Source organism: Eretmochelys imbricata, chromosome 2 (genome assembly GCF_965152235.1).
Source record: "Eretmochelys imbricata isolate rEreImb1 chromosome 2, rEreImb1.hap1, whole genome shotgun sequence".
In the NCBI taxonomy this organism is placed as follows: domain Eukaryota; kingdom Metazoa; phylum Chordata; order Testudines; family Cheloniidae; genus Eretmochelys; species Eretmochelys imbricata.
In genome coordinates this window covers 160,549,271-160,566,549 of record NC_135573.1, presented here as the reverse complement: position 1 = coordinate 160,566,549, position 17,279 = coordinate 160,549,271, and the positions used below count along the sequence as shown (strand labels likewise).

Sequence of the window (17,279 nt, the reverse complement as noted above, 5' to 3'; positions counted from 1 at the left end):
ATTCTAATATCTGCAGAGAGCCAGAATTCAATATTACAGTGCTAATATATGACATTATTTTAGAGAAAACTACTATAAGTACCTCCAAATAGAGAAAAATTAATTGAATCAAAGAAAAAATATGCCATCACCATTTATAAATACTTTGTTTTGACATACAGTTTTTAAAATATTGGTTTTGATACCTGATGATAAAAATTTCTTCTATGATACTGGTAATGCCGTAAATGGATGACCTGCTCTACTCCTTTTCTTAGTAGAGATATAATTCTCCATATCTTTGATTATTGGAACTGTAGATATGTCAAGCTGTTCTATGAACAGTTCTCCTGGTCTAAAATTGGGATGAAGTTACCAATGCTTGTGATATTTCTAGAGTCCACAGACAAAAATGAGTGCATAACAATTTGAAGCTAATGTGGACTCTGGACTTTAACCTGGAAGGTCCATGTTGAGAGAGTAAAGAAGCAATATGAATGAAAAGAAAAGGGAGTAAATAATTCCTTTATCTTCTTTGTGTACATACACAGTATGAACAAAACTGTGCAATATGCATCACAATTTCATGGGAAATGATACTACTTTTGCCTGGTCTTGTCTTCCCTGAATTTTGTTCCGAATTCTAGGTTGAATTGAACTCAAAATTTCATAGTCAATCTAATCCAAAACCACAAATTGGTCCCTATCTTTGAATCTGGGCCATAAATTCCTCCCAAAACACTCAATCGGAAGGATCCAAAGACCACTATATTTAATGGAAAGACTTCTTTTGACCTCAGTGGACTTTGGACCATGCCCAATATTAGGCCTATGGTCACTCAAGCCATGGAACAGAATTTCAAAACAATGAACTTTAACTGAGTTTCATTACAAAAGTTTCACAAATGTCTGATTGTGAGTCAGAGATTCTAAAACTCAGCAAATTTATGACACTAATTAATGACTAACCACAATAAAAATAGCTGCCACTTAAACAATGTACTGTCAATTTGTGCCTATTCATGACAAAAGGGAAAAATATGTGAAGAAATTGTTGGTCAACTTTTTAAAATAAACGTTGATGCAAATTATTTCTAAATAGTCACATACCTTGAAGACATAGAGCTGCTAGTTCCACAGCAGTATCATACGGACATTTCAGTCTTTAAAGAGACAAAATAAATAATAAAAATATGCACGTTTCTTAACTTATACTTTATATAAGCCCTTTCTCCAGAAAAAAATAAAAGGAGTTCAACAGTCTAACTGAAAATAAAATATTAACTCAAAAGTATCAAGTAAATTGCACGATATTTAGATCATTCAAATATAATATTGTAGAACTGATCAATGAAATTGTTTTTAATTGTTCACTTTATTAATATAACTTCATAAGCAAAGTTTTATGAATGAAACAACATTCATTCATAAACCGGTTACCCCAATAACTGGCTAATTGAGTTTCACTTTCAGTCCAATTGTTGCTTAAATCGCTGAAACTTACGCTGTTTCATCATTGTAACTTCTGCTCGCTGTTTGTTATTCATTATACTTGTCTATATTGTAACTTCTGCTCACTGTTTACCATTCCTTACACTTGTCCATATTGTAACTCTAACTCCATTTTAATTTGTCCCAAACTCCATTTTAAAATGCTCACTTCATTTTGTAAAAGCTTGCTGCAACCTTCATTTTTGCAAACTAAAAAAAATTAGTTTAGTTTAGATGTGTGAATGAGGTATGTATGGATGATGGAATCAACCTCCAGCCCCAGCCTGTCCTGATGAAATAAAGTGTAAACACCGAAGGGCTGAAGATGCAGACAACAGTAAGTAAGAGGAAGTAAGACAAAGTAAGAGGAGTCCACCCTCAAAAGAAAAGAACAAAAGTACAACTGAAGAAACATCAAAGCCAGGTCCTAGGCTGAAAGTCATGTCTGCAATTGATGGGTGATCAATCACACCGAACCCAGAGGCAGCGTGACACAGCAAAACCTATGGACTCTGGATTCAAACTAAAGCTGGAGATGGAAGACTTTAAAGGGTAACATTCTGCTGCCAACGTGGAAGGGCACCTGTGCATGCCCAACAGAGACCCAGCTCTTCCTTGTGCCTGGCTTTCCTGGCTAGTTAGCTGCCAAAAGCTACGAACCCAAGTCACGAACTCAAGCTACATTCAGGACTAGTTAACTATACAGCAGCTGCAGAACCTGTGTGTGTGTATGAACGAACGTGTAAATGAACATGAAACTGAATGAAATGTTATAGCTATAACTGACTGCCTACTACGATTCTTTTTGTATTCACAGCAAATGTGACATTTTGTCTTATCCCCTTAAATAAGATCCTGCTGGTTTTTATTTTATTGGTATAACAATATTTCCATTTAAATAAGCTTAGTTTACAAGTTAGTAATAAAGGTAATTATTTCTTAGTTTAGTAATTTCTCATTAATACTGAAAACATGATACGCTCAACTATAAATCATGTTTAAACTAATATTGAAAACATTAACCCAGAAGAAGAAAATAGGTGGTACTCCTACAATGGATTCTAGGATTAAATATTTTTCTTTATAAATCTTTTAAAATAAATATATCTATAATTTATCTATCTACCTCACAAATGCACAATTACATTGTCAAAAAGAATAAGGCTGCAAAAACCATATTTTTTACAAGTAAGAAGCGTTGACACTATTATCGAGTGTTTTTTCCACTCCCTTGCATCTGTCATACTGACAAGTATGGCAAGCTCACATTACATTTTAAATAATCATACAGATCAAGACATTCTTTGCCCTAATTATACACAGAGTATAATCGTTTTCCCATTTGTATGTGCCACTTGTTCTGTTGTGTAATAAATAATAAACTTCTGGTTAAGATTGAAACCTTCTAATATCCTAAAAACCACAATATTTACTGTACTTTAGCTATTTATTAACCAAATCTTTTTCATGCTCTTCTATGTCTGAAGAAATGAGCAATTTTAAGAGGACTGTGTCCTTTGTGTAAGAATTATTTCTCTAACCAAATGAAGTATGAGGTTTCTCTTCTGGAACTTGCTACTTGGAAATTAAAATCATGTATACTCTCTCTCTCTTTTTTAAACATACACAACACAATGTCCAGTTTCACCACCATATATTGTTCAAATTAAGAGCTCTCAGGGCTTCTCAGTTTCTTTTAAGGGTCTTATTTTGACTATTTCTCATTTCAATTTCAAATCTGATATTGACAAATGTGTAAGGTAACAGGATACCTACTATGATTCATATACAGTTTTTTATTTTAATCATGTTGTATGAGTGTATTTTAAATTTTTGAATATTTAAGAATGGCTACGTGCAGCATAATGCTCACTTACAATTAAATCTGTAACACACAAATAGCCATTAAGGATAATTGAATGGTTAAAGTTTGACACAGAAAGCTCTGCATAATATTGCATGCATAGATATATTTCTACCACCTTGTGACCAAATGAAAAAGTTCTTATTCCACTAGATTTTATTAATTTGGTTATGATTAATGTATGTGTATACATTTCCGTATTCTAATGGAAAAAGAAAAATGTACAAGAGAACACTGGATCAGTAAATGCAATTTACAATTCCTTATATACTTCTTTGCATAACAGAAAGGATCAGAAAGAGCTTATGGGCTTAAAGTAATACTTTTAACCCTTAAAGTGGTGCTCTGTTACTTACACTTTAAGCAAGGTTACAGGAATAAAAATGTACTTACTTTCCTGAAAGAATGTCTTGTCGGAGCTGTAATACAAACAGGTACCTAACAAATACATTAAATAAATAAATATAAACAAACCACCAAACGCATACAGAGTCATCTTTTTAGCCCTCATCTCTTCGTCAAGAGTACGTGCTTAGTCAAGACATTTCCATAAACTGATTTTGTAAGTTATATGAGCCTTCAGGATCAATTACAAAGAGCACTGCACACACTTGGTAGATGCTAAGTACCCTTAACTCTCATTGAAGTCAGTGGGAGTTCAGAACATTCTACACCTTGGAGGATTGCTCAGCATATTGCAGGACGAAGTCGTAAAGCTGCATTTCAGGAACCCATCCTTATTTAAGACAGCACTGAAAGCATGTACTCAGCTTTGAGCACGGAGCCTTAATTCTACTGAAGCCCACACTTAAGTGCTGTCCTGAACTGCAGCCTAAATGAGCTATGAAGTCTAAAGGCAATTATGGCTTTATTTTAAAAATTAAAAGAGCTTTGAATGAGAGAAGAACAAAGATTCCATGATGAGTGGAGATAGAAACTAAATAGGTAGGCATATCTTTGGTTCTTACATGGCCCTCATTGCTATAGCGTGTAGGGGTATGTCTACCCTGTAACGCAAGCCGTGCTTGAGCCCGAGCTCATGGATAACTGATCAAGCCTTTTGCAAAGCGAGCTGCTTCCTGGTAATGTGTAGGGCGGGCAGTGAAGTTTTCCCACAGTGCAACATGGTTCTAGGGCTAGAGCGGCCACATTTTGGGGGAAAGGGGCGGGTGCTAGGTACTCTGGGATTTGGTGACATTGACTAGGGTCTGCACACTGTAGTGTGGACACCAGAGCCCTAGGTTCAGGCATGAGTTAGAAAGGTCTTAACGTAGGGTTAAAATACAACGTAGACACTCAAGCCCAGAGTTCCCTAACACAGGTCAGTTGACTCAAGTCCCACTAACCCTGAACTTACACTGCAGTGTAGACATACCCTACATGCCTCACAAACTTTAAACTGTAAATAAACTCCCTAACTCAGAGATCCTCATTTTGCAGATGGGGATGTGGAGGCACAGAGAGATCAAGTGACTGCCCAAGGCCACACAGGGGGTCTGCGGCGGAGCAGGTAACTGAATCTGCATCTCCCAGACTAATGCCCTATCCACTTGCCACTCTTTCCTAAGCCTGAGGATTCCTTTGTTTTATTTTTATTAAAACAAAGGTTTGTGGATTGGGAAAAATCACAACCACCTTGCTGCCTGGGGCATCTCACCTGGCTTTTCCTGCCCCCACCCCACCCAGCAATCTCACACTGAGGGCTAGTAGAGCATCTGGTGTAGATGCTCTATGCTGACAGGCGAAAGCTCTCCTGTTGGTATAATAAATCCACCTCCATAAGAGGTGGTAGCTAAGTCGGCAGGAGATGCTATCCCACTGATATAGCGCTGTCTACACCTGCACTTAGGTCAGCGTAACTTACGTCACTCTGGGGGTGGCTTATTCACACCCCCAAGTGAAATAAGTTATACCAACATGAGTGGTAGTATAGACCAAGCCAAAATGCTCCTGCCTTGGGTATTCTGGAGCAGGGTGTCCTTCTTTGAGGTTAGGGGATGACAGGGGCTGCCCCCGCCCCAGCCTCTCCTGCCCCCACTCCCACTGAGGGGTGAGTTAAGAGGTGAATGAAAAAAGTAAGACATCTGGGCTCAAAGCAGCATGATGCATGTCTCCAGTCTTCAAAAAGAAGAGCGTAGCAAACGTCTCTATTCTTTTCTCTACTGGCACTGAAGGACATGTTGGGAACAGAATAGGAAGGATCAGGCACCGTGAGTCACCAGCACCTTGCGACGAACAAACTAATTTTTCACATTCATGTGTTTGGGAGATTGTGAGCTGACCTTTCAATGTTTAGAAGACTGAATCAGTTCAAAACAGACAGGGGAACAGGAACCAAAGGCATGTTTAGGAAGCTTTTCTGTGTGCTATGCAGCAGAAAAGCTCATGGAAAAAGAGTAGGGGTCAGAATTTTACACATGCCTAACTTACATACACAGCTGATACCTGGGTTGCCACTTACATGTCAGTATTTGTATATGTAAAAGTAATTGTGCACCACCACAGGAATCTGGGCTTAGAAAATCTGTCCCTACTATTTTGCTCCAGGATTTCAAAATAACATGAATGCTGGTAAATTTTGGGGGGCAATAATCCAGGCAATACCACCACTTTGCTAGCTCGAGGAATATTGCAACTCTCTCCACACCTGACTCCGTTATTTCCTTTTTCTGTGCAAGCCTACTATTGCATCTCAGTTTCTGGTATCCCACTTCAAGGAGCAAAATACATTCTTCAAAAGAAACAACCCATTGTTATTCTGACTAAAACTAATGAAGCCCTGTAGACAAAAATGCCAGCAGATGCCTTCCTCGGTGCATTAAATTTTAAGAAATGTCATCACTTCCCCATAAAAGTGTTAACTGTGACCACATTATTTTTACAGCCTCAAAAGGCATCTGCTAAAAATATCTTTATACAGGACAAAGATCTAGTGTAATTTCTTCTTCAATTAGCTCATTTTGTTACCACTATAAATCTTCCCCCCATTCCCTGCACTGAATTTGCACCTGCTGTCCTGGTCTCTTACCTAACTCTACAGAATGCTGGGAAATGCAACTTAGCCAGAGTGGAGGTTCATTAAAAAAAAATTAGAATGACAAAGGGTGTCTGTATCTCTATTCTAAAATGTTTTTTATATATCATCCTACGTAATGTAACTATGAATCTTCTCATTACACATGCAGATGCCGCATCCTTTTAGGAATCCTACTGAACTCTTGAACTCAATTATATCAGTGGCAGTGAGTTCCATAGGTTAATTATGGACTGTATGAAAAAGCATGGCCTTTTATCAGTTTATTGCTATTGCAGTAATTGGTAACGTATATTAAGGCTTCTATGGAAGTTTCAAAGTAAGTAAGTGGGCAATTACAATTAGCTCATTAATCTTGTGGCACAGCAGTCAAAGTAGTACTTAATCACTGCATCAGAAAAGGAAATAGTAAACAGAGGTCTGCTGACTAAAAGTTTCTTATAAAGAAACTACAAAATTATCAATATAATCTTTAAAGAGCATGGTGGAAACAGCTTGGCCCAATTAGCAATGCAGAGCAAATTAAAAAAAAAACACCAAGAAGCTCCAAATTGTCAGAAACAGAAAAATGACAGCAGGAAGGGGTACAAAATAATTAGAGACACAATTTGGCCTGACTAGAAGAGTTGGGAGGAATGGGAAGTGCAAAAATAGGCAATTCCCCCCTTCTTCTGAATTGTGGGAGAGCTCCTCACTTAACAAGTATGGAATGTTCTCAAAGACCACAGGTCATCCACAGCCTCAACACAATAAGAAGTCGTCCCTACAGGATGAATGGTCACCGAACAGCTTCCATTAGTGCAGGGAGACTGTGAACAAGTGGAGGGGGACTTGGGGGGGGAGGGGTAGAGAAGATTGAGCTGTTTGCATTGCTCCCAATCCTCCCAAAATTCTGCTGATTTTGGGTCTTTCTTTGACCCATTTGACTTTTATTTGATCACTTCCACATTTCACAGCAGAGAAGAGCACAGAGCCCAGCTGCTGGCATTATACATTGGAAACCCCCTTCCATCCCCCCACCCACCATGGATTTGACAGGCAATACTGCTGCAGAGAGTCCTCCTTTTCCAGGTTCAGCTCCTACCCACCCAGTCACGGCTCCCTTTCAAGAGTCACAAAACCTAAAATACACGGAGAGTGGGAGGGAAATACCACTGACCCATCTGCCTCTCCATCCAAAAGCACCTGAGAGGCCAAAGCAACAGGTTTGGGCAAAAAATGGAAAGGGGAGCGTATGGCCCTTAGACTGTCATAAAACACCAACTAGAAGATTGAATATGATGCCTATTCTACCAAGGAAGCACATATAACCCACATTCCTCCCTCCCCCACAGTTTAATCCCCAAATACCTTGTACACCCCATTGTCAGACATCAGTTTAGCAATCAAAATTATTTCCTACCTTGTAAACTCCTCGTGAAGGTTGTTCGGTTCTGATGAGTAATATTTAATTCGGAAATGCAAAGTGTACGGAGGTCCAACTGTATATACAAAGATTCAAAACAGAAGTTTACACAGGTTTGGTGATCCCATAGAGCAAGAAAAATTTAACACAAAGTAATTATATTTTAAAGTATCCTCATCACAGTAACATTTGACTTGTGTCTTAAATTAAAACTATTTACAACAAGAAATAATTATGTGCCCGTTGTGAGCATTTTAGTGTGCTACCACAGCCAATATAATAAGAAATTAAGCCATGGCTCATTTGTCAAACAAATATTTGTCCAAAAAGATGTGCCCTGCACTGTGCTGGGAATGTTAGAAAAATTCAAGCTCTGATGGTCATGAGAGAGTAACCTCCCCACCTTAGTTCTCAAGCTAAAAAGGTTCAGCAAATACACTTCTGCTGATTTGGGCTATCATGGTGCATGTCTGGCTAAAGTATATCTTCCAGAAAGGCATCCAGTCTTCGTTTGAAGACATTAAGAAATGGAGAATCCACCACCTTTCTATCTAGGTGCTTATATGACGACAATCACCACTGTAGTTTCTGAATGCCTATTGATCACTCAATCTACTAGGCAGATGGGTAGCCAAAAGCTGCACTAGTTGAAGCTTTAAAATTGTCTTCAAGGGTAACCCCAAGAAGAGGTGTTTCAGAAGTCAAAACCACAGGTGACAAAGTTGGCCGGTGAGATCTACCTCCTCAAGGCACTGCCTCTTAACACTAGCCGCTGCTGGTGGAAAAATAAAGCCATATGCACCACTGTCCAAAGACAATAGAGGACCCAAAAACTTCTTCACAAATGCAAACCACTTTGGCAAGAAAAGGACATATTGTGCTGAGAGATGGAGCTACTACAACCCCCATGAAGTTGCTTCCCCACTGCCTTCTCTAGTATGGGTCTGAGCCAGCTTGTTCTCATACAATCCCCTAACTGGGCCAGACACCGTGAAAGCAATGAAACTAAATCTGTTAAAAATGCCTTGTGCAGAAAATATTTGATTCTTCCCTCTAGAATCATTTTCTCTTTTCCTTGGCATATCAGAGAATAAGCACTTGCTGATCATGTATCCAAGTACAGAGAAGCAGGTTGAGATGTCATGAAAAGGTGAGGTCAATTCAAGCACCAGAGCTATCAATGGCAATGGACCCTAAATTTCTTCACAATCTACCCTATTAGCCTCATACACACAAGAAGTGGTAAGAGTGAAAGCATAGTGCCCCGCAGGCCTTGCATGAAAGGGCCACTCAAAGTGGGTGAGCAGCTCCCTCTGAGAAAGGAAAGAACAGAGAGCACTAAAGAAAAACCTGTGTCCACTCCTTCCAGATCTTGAAAATTGGTCAGTAGCATCTTATGATCAGCCATACCTACAGTAATTGTTAGATCTCATAAAATCAACATGGACACCTGGCCTATGTCCATTGCTAGCAGACATTTACTGCCCAAGGATACTATTGCTGTCTACATATCATACCCAGACCTGACTCCAGATTAATAGGGATCCATGAAGCTGGAGAAATCAGATGAACACAGATGTTTCAAGGGACAGTTTATTGAGCCAGGGTTGAATCATAGTTTAAGGGTAGTTAGCAGCTTTACCCTCTCCCAAAGGAAAGAGTTAACAATCCCTGTCAGTAATGGTCTCAGGACCGCCTCTCTTTGCATCCACTTGCCACCAATGACATGAGTTCAGCTCACAAAAATCCAGACATATCCAGGAACTATGTACATTAAACCAGGTGAAAGTACACCAGTGAAGATGCAAGGGGAGGAAGCAGAGGCTACCTGGACACGAAACTCAAAGGACTTCTGCAGCTTCCAACAGGAACTGCCAACCCTCGGGTCCCTCCTGCCACCGTTCCTTCTTTTCCAGGCCAATTTCCCCATCTAATTTAGGGGTCACAAGAAAGGGGAGTGCTTCTTCCTACTCTCCCCCACGTCTCCAACTAATATTAACAGGCACCTAGGAGAAATCACATAAGCTTTTCTAAGCTGATATTTGTCTGCTGAATCTATTAGCAGCAACCTAAGCTGATGCTTGCTCCCCAGCCCTGGTTTATGACAAAGTAACTCCAGGCAGGAGGAAGGGACTTTTGGCATCAACAAAAGTGGTAAATAAAAATCATATTTAAAGGAGAGAGTTGAAGATTGGTGCATTACTCATTGGTCCATTACCCTTGCTTTTATACAAAAAGGTTTCACCAGGCAGCCAACCATTAACATGAATCCATTGTCTGAGAAATATTCACTATATTACGGAAACATTTGGAGCCTCACAATCATGTTCACAAATACTCTAAACTGAACTCTTAGGGGAGGAATAAAATAAACTTGTGGACCGATGTTACTTACTTTTTATTTGCTTCTTAATTGGTTTAGAATGGTCCAGCCAGTGCTAAAAAAAGAAAACCTGTGTTTTAAAGTAATTCATTTTCAAGATTTTACTGGTATTTTACTAATAGAGCACAAATTCATTTAAAGGAAGGTGAAAGCAAAGACTTCCATATCTATCTGGTAATCTTTTATGGCTGTTTTCACTAGAAAATGTTTTTTTGAACACACACACACAGAGCTCAGGTGCCTATCTTATCAGTAAAACGGGACCTTAAAAGTTAAACACACCCATGGGAGCTTCCTCCTTGTGAGGCACAACCCAATTAGTAGTGAAAGGCTGTAAAAACAAACATACAATTACAGCGGGATGTAGGGAATGAAGGTTTTCCTCAAACTCTGGGCCCAATGCTTTAACCGTTACTCATGACCCTCTGAAGGCAGCCGATGGTCTGGTTCAATCCCACTCAGTGGCGCTCCCGTACGGCTCCCTCCACTTCTCTGTATTTCTCCACCCACTCTGTGGTTCTCTCAAGCTCAGAGTCTAAGGCCTATTCCACCCTTAAAACTTTTGCTGGTATAGCAATGTCAGTTAGGAGTGTGATTATTTAAAAAAAACAAACAAAACAAAAAACAAAACAAAACAAAAAAACCCCATTTTATACTGGAAAAAGCCCTTATGGAAACGAAGTTATACTGGCAAAAAAGTGCCTTTGATGGTATAGCTTATTTTGTTCTGGGAATCAGTATGAGCTACACCAAAAAAAGCACTTGAGCCAATATAAACTCTGTCTACACAAGGATGCTCTGCTTTACTGGCAAACCTTTTCCAGTGCAGACTAGTCCTAAGTTTTATACTGTTCCTGTACAGTGCCCAGCGTGAATCGTCATGCCCGAATGAGGCATCTGGGTGTGTTACCAAAATATAAATATTAAATTATGAGAACTTGTCGAGATAGTCCTCTCACTAAATTGCAGAAGATAATTTGGGCCACCTTACCATAAGACAAATTCTCTTCCCATTTTTTGCTGTTTATTTAAAAACATATAAAATAAATTAATAAGACCAGTAAGTTTGAAGCAGCAACATTCAGAAAAAGAAGCCTGTTCCTTTTGCTTGCTTTTCTTGTTGGGGCATCTCCATTCTATATTAAGCAAAAGCAGAATCAGAGTGAATACTTGGTATTCAATAGATTCTCCTCTGCTTTTGCTAAATGCATGTGAAAATAATTAATAAAATAGCAAAACCACAGTTTTACTCTGGATGCCTTAATTGAAAGCAAAATTTATGCAACAGCTAGTTGTAAAAAGTGTATTTTAAAAGTTTGCCAACCCATAACCCAAATAGCAAATAAATTCCCTGCAGAATAAAAAAGAAATAGAACGATTATTCTAAATGTGCTTTTAGTTGCCCAGAGCTCGCCTGGACTCCCTTGGGAGAAGTTACCAAGGAAGCCACCTCTTTACAAATTTGAGAACCACCACCATAGTGAAAATAAAATGTTATAATTTTTATACAAATATATTACATAGCTGTAAACTAATATACACAAAATCAATTATTTATCTCTCATCCAGCAAATATACATTCACAAGAAATCAGGTAGTAATCATTTCAAGTTTCTGAGAAGAAACAAAATTATTCAAGCTTTGCTCTTTTGATTGAAATTATGCAATTAGAACTTTTGTTTTTTTTGTTCTAGAGAAGAGGAACATTTTACTTCAATGAACACATTAGTCAGCAAAATATATCCCCAGCTATATTTATAGGAGCATTATCCACATTTATCAGTATTGTCATTTCAAGTTAAATACTGGATGTACATACAATTCCATTTTCTTAAGGATTTCTAATATACAAGTTCAGTTCTATGACTGTTTGGAGTTCATCTAGACTAAAAAAGCGTATACTGAAGCCCTTACAAAAATTTAAGATGACAATTTAGTGTTACACTTACCCAAACATGGAATACTACTCTTCAGTGTTTGATTTCTAAACTAAAAAGTAAAAAAAAAATCCATCTTTTCACTTTTTTATTCACCTTCCAACTGTGCTGAGAAAGCTGCAGTACTCTTTTTTGAATTATCTTCATTGTGTGTACATTAATTCCTCACTTAACGTCCTCCCGCTTAAAGCTGTTTCAAAGTTACGTCGCTGCTCCATTAGGGAACATGCTCATTTAAAGGTCTGCAATGCTCCCTTATAACAATTTGGCTGCCTGCTCTGTACACTGCATGTAAGATTTTGTGGAAAAGCAGCGACTTTGCAAGAGAGCATTGCACTGCGTCTCCACTCCTCCCTCTCACTCCCAGAAAGTCCTAAGCGCTGCCAAACAGGTACGGGGAAGGAACGGGGATGTTGCGTGCTCCGGAGAGGAGACGGAGCGGGGGTGGGAAGAGGTGGGCCTGGAGCATCCCCTAGCAAAGTCAGTGCCTGTTCTTCTCTGGGTAAGCTGCCACAAAGGTGCTTCCTAGCGTCCTTGCCTGCAGCGGGCTGTGCCTGTGTAGGGTAAGCCGGGACACTTCCCAACCACAATACTGTACAGTATATAATGCCTTTTGTCTGTCCCAAAAAAATTTCCTTGGAACCTAACCCCCTGCATTTACATTAAATCTTATGGGAAAATTGGATTTGTTTAACATCGTTTCACTTAAAGTTGCATTTTTCAGGAACATAACTACAACGTTAAGTGAGGAGTTACTGTATTGTAAATGATTAACACGTTTTAGAATGTCTGCACGTGGTATTCTGCTAACATCCATAACACTGCAAATTACCAATTCATCTGTCACATGTACATAATTTTACAAAAACTAGCAATTTTTAAGAAATGTTGAAGAATCTAATAAGTAGCAAAATAGACCATTACATGAGATTCTAGCTTCAACAGCTAATGTACATTTGTAACCTTTCATTCCTGCTACTTATACAGTACAGTCATAAATGTAGGATTCTCCAGGGGACAACAAACAGCAAGCACTGGGCATCATTTTACATTCACTCCTTTGAGAAGCAAACTCAGATGCATGAGGGGTCCATTATACCATTATTCAGCACTGTCCAAAATAGGGGGCGAGTGTAGCCTTTGTAGATTCATGAACGGCTATCAACTTAACCCCAGCTGTTTTGGACAGCTTCTGCAAAAACTGGGCTAAAATCCACCATAGTCAATGTCTGGATGTTTCTCCACAGTAGTGTTAGTTTTCTTACAGGCCCTCTGAACCCAAGTAATAACCTTTATCACCCTACTCCTCCCCATAAGCTGCAGTTGTCTGGATGGCTGAGGTGGCCAGGAACACTGAAAGTGTGTCAAGAAAAAACAATATAGGCTTCTGCTGCCATAAAAACTGGGAGCACACCAGCTCAGAAGCCAGACTTCCATATGCCCATGGAATGCAGGCCCTAGCCTCTAAACAAAAAATCAGATACTCTTATTATTGACAGCCAGCCAGACGAATGGCTTAAAAACGGAAGTGAAGACTTCATGGCATCCTTGCCAAGAACCAAACATTACTTGGCTATGTTACAAGCTATTGACTGGAACCCATAATCACTATCCCTGACTAAGAATGTGAACACAAAAGGGTGAATTCCAGAAGTCTTAGTATGAAGCTGCCTGGAGTTGGGGGACTCCACAAGAACTCTTTTTGATAACTTCTGCAGATGCGCTGCCTGGTTTGAAAAGCTGGAGCTCAGGCTAATGGACTTCAAGTTGTGAGGGTCCAAGTGCATCAAGGAGCCACTGCTTAGAAGGGGTCCTTTGAGGATGATACAAGAGTAGAAATTAGGTAGTCTTCTTTTCCTACCACACTACAGTCCACTACTCCAATTTGGACTCTGAGCAAGTTATTAGTGCCCTTGAAAGGTCAGGAAGATTAATCGCAAAAAGAAAAGGAGTACTTGTGGCACCTTAGAGACTAACCAATTTATTTGAGCATAATTCAGTTATGAAATTTATTTTTCTTCATGAAGTTCAATAATAATTTTTTTATTTTTATACATCGAATGTTCAAGGCAAAGAAAAATGGCTACCTGCATTTTGACAGTTATTTGAGACATCATTGTCTTGATGTCTTTTATTAGTCTTTATCAAGGTGTGTGTAATATGGCAGTAACCATGGTAGGCCTGATTCACCACTGCATTACACTGGTGTAAAAGTGAAGCAACTTAATGGACATCACCAACTGAGAATGTTTGCAATGGAGTTACACTTGGTTTCTATACCAGCGTAACAATGGTGAATCAGGCCCAATGTTTTTAGTTTTTAAGGACCTGGTTGGAATTAATAGCAATATTATTTCCAAGGTCATTGCAGAAATGAAATCATTATTATACCAGATCATTTCCATTGGCGAGAAAACTTGCTAGATTTTGTTTGAAGGATATATTTATTAAACAACAGAATGTTAGATTTATCCCAAATGATTTCTATTTTTGTCCTTTATGTTTCACAAAACTGATGCAAAAATGAATTAGGACAATTTCCAGTTACTTCTCTGTTTATTTAATCACTTTCTATCTCCTTGAAGAAAAGTACTGTGAGTAATTCCTCAATAATGGTAACAGCCAATATTTTCCCAAAATAGAACAGCCATATAAGGTAAGAGATGCATTTATGTCAAGATACAGCCAATAAACTGTACCTACTGGAACACTCCAAGGATGACTGCAACTGCCAACTGAAGACTGAAGTTGGTACAACTGCACCAGCATGCCTCTTAAGCAATACAGGCTGACAAATACACCACACACCTGTGCTTTGAAAACTCCATTGGCTCCCCATTTGCTTCATAAAAGAATTCAAAGTCCTGGTCTTGAGCTACAAAGCCCTCAAAGGTGACCTGCAAAGGAAAAAAATTGGGTTTGACCCTTTTTTGTTACTTGTTTTGCTGCTTTATTATGCATAAAGAAGACCTGCAAAATGTTTTGTCCCTGCTTGTTTTCAACCTTCAGAATGTCCTGAATGGCAAGTCTGGTTTTGCTGGAAGACTTATTGGAAGTGTCAAGAGATACCATCTACAAACTCTCTCAGCCATTAACTGGTGGGGGGCACTGAACCGCTGTCAAATACATTTTCTTCCTAAGGTTTGTTAAGCGTTAACATGAACAAAAAGCAAAGAGCTTTAAATCAACAATCTGAACCAATAACACTTCCCTCTCAATAAGGTTTTGTTTGAGTGGTATCTCTGATACCCTAATCCTACCAGTTCTTCCAAGATAGACAAGATCTGAATTTCTAAGGTAAAAACACAAGCAAGGAAAATACCAAAATAATTTTTCAAGGCAAAAAATATCCAATGAAAACATGGTCATGCCTTCTTTATACAGTATAAAGTTTTAAAAAAGAAATAAGAGCACAAACCCTTTTTCTTCTCTTCTGAAGGTCACCTTTAATAATAATTAGGGTACTGAACAGAATTGGGGCCACATTGTTATATAGACTTTACAAATATATAAGTGAGTGATTACTACACTCCCAAAAATTTACATAGATTAGAATCTGGTTTCCCTATGGTACACATCATATTCTATGACCTCACCAAGACAGTTATGTTCCATATGGATGATGCAGCTGCAAAGACCCAGAGAAGAGATATTAGATGCTATTTGTCAGAAAGGTAAGATTAGATCAGAACAGAGTCTCGGGTTCAAACACAAGACATACCTGTTTTAAGAAAGTTTTAACCCAACTGTAAATCACCAGTGTTTACATACCCACAGACTATATGTGGATGTTTCACGTAATGAGTATGCTAATACTCCCCTCTACACAGGACAGGTTGACTTATCCATATTTATTTTACAAGTCTGCAACATGTGTTAGAACGCTAAAATTAGCAACTAAGATCTGGATTGGGTTGCAATAATTTTCTATCCAAAAAGTTTTAAAAATTTGGAGAAATGAGAAGATGTGTAACAGATGAAGTGAGGTTTGAAATACAGAGTACTAAAACTTCTGCATAGAAGGCAAGTTTGAACCGAGAGTGGTGACCTATAATAGCAGGGGATTCTCTAACTGCAAGTGCTAGCGCGAAGAAAGATGATAGGTCCCATTAATGTATATTTTAGCTAAGGGATTACAATATGATAAGAGGTAACTGGACGAATTTAGGGCAGAATCCAGACCTTTCAAAGTACAAAATAAACAATTCCACTCCACCTGGTTAACTTCCTGTCAACATCCAGTGGAAGCACTGCAGTGGAAAGAAGTTACGAGCTTTACCATCATTATGTTACACATGGCTCTAATGTCTGTTGACCAAATATTTTAAGACAGGAAGCTTTACTAAGAGAAATTTAAGGGACAGGGTTTTCCCTTTTTGGAATGAAATGCTAGGATGTTGTGGGGAAAAATAAGTAAGATAGTAAGGGAAGAATATCTGTGAAGTTTCAGTAAAAGTATCATCATTGTGCCTGTGACTGAAGTGATATGTCAGATTTGCCCATTTCACTGAACAATACTGTTTATATTTGAATGCTGTAAAATAGTCTATTAAGAACCCATCAGCATTGGAGTTTCTCTTAACATTTTCACCACCATTTATTCTTCATCCTACATGAAAGAATGAACTAGCATAATATGAACACACATATCACCTCTTCTCAACAGCTAAGGATGGAAAAATAGCCTTCCTCGCTTCATCTTAGACATGTTGCCAATGTTGCTGTGTAGTGATAAAATATTCATTTCTTTGTATTTGATAAGAATAATGTATTTGTTTATATGGACAATATAAGATTTATGATGTCCTTAAGTATTCATTTCCATGTTTACCTGGGTTTGGTAAACATGATTGACAAACAATTGAACAGTCAATTGACTGCCTATATTTGAACACACAGTCAATTATTGTCAAAAATTCCAGCAAGAACGTCCTGATGGAAGTGGCAGCTTACCTTTTGGATTGCATTATGGCTCCATTCTTTCAGTTTTTAGAAAGTCATTTCACTGTGCTTTGCATTTTTCTGAGTTAAAATAACTCAGTTAAAGAATTAGTTTTTTATAATTAGGTATAAGTATCTAAGGCTAAGCCTTTTGGAGAGCACAGAGACTTAGGGCTTGTCTTCATTATGATCAATGCAGTGGTGCCGATTTAGCGCATCTGGTGAAGATACATTATGTTGATGGG

The 17,279-nt window shown here is 38.5% G+C and overlaps 1 protein-coding gene across 5 annotated transcripts in view; it reads right to left on the bottom strand.

Annotated features, from left to right (window-relative positions):
* EPB41L4B (erythrocyte membrane protein band 4.1 like 4B) overlaps window positions 1–17,279 on the bottom strand; it is a 247,508-nt gene that overhangs the window by 134,603 nt on the left and 95,626 nt on the right. For all 5 annotated transcript variants that reach the window (XM_077810915.1, XM_077810918.1, XM_077810916.1 and 2 more), the window contains exons 3-6: window positions 10,169–10,211; window positions 7,771–7,849; window positions 3,728–3,772; window positions 1,090–1,142 (exon numbers count right to left, since the gene is read on the bottom strand). In XM_077810915.1, the coding sequence (XP_077667041.1) occupies window positions 1,090–1,142; window positions 3,728–3,772; window positions 7,771–7,849; window positions 10,169–10,211 (220 nt within the window). The remainder of the gene's footprint in view (window positions 1–1,089; window positions 1,143–3,727; window positions 3,773–7,770; window positions 7,850–10,168; window positions 10,212–17,279) is intronic.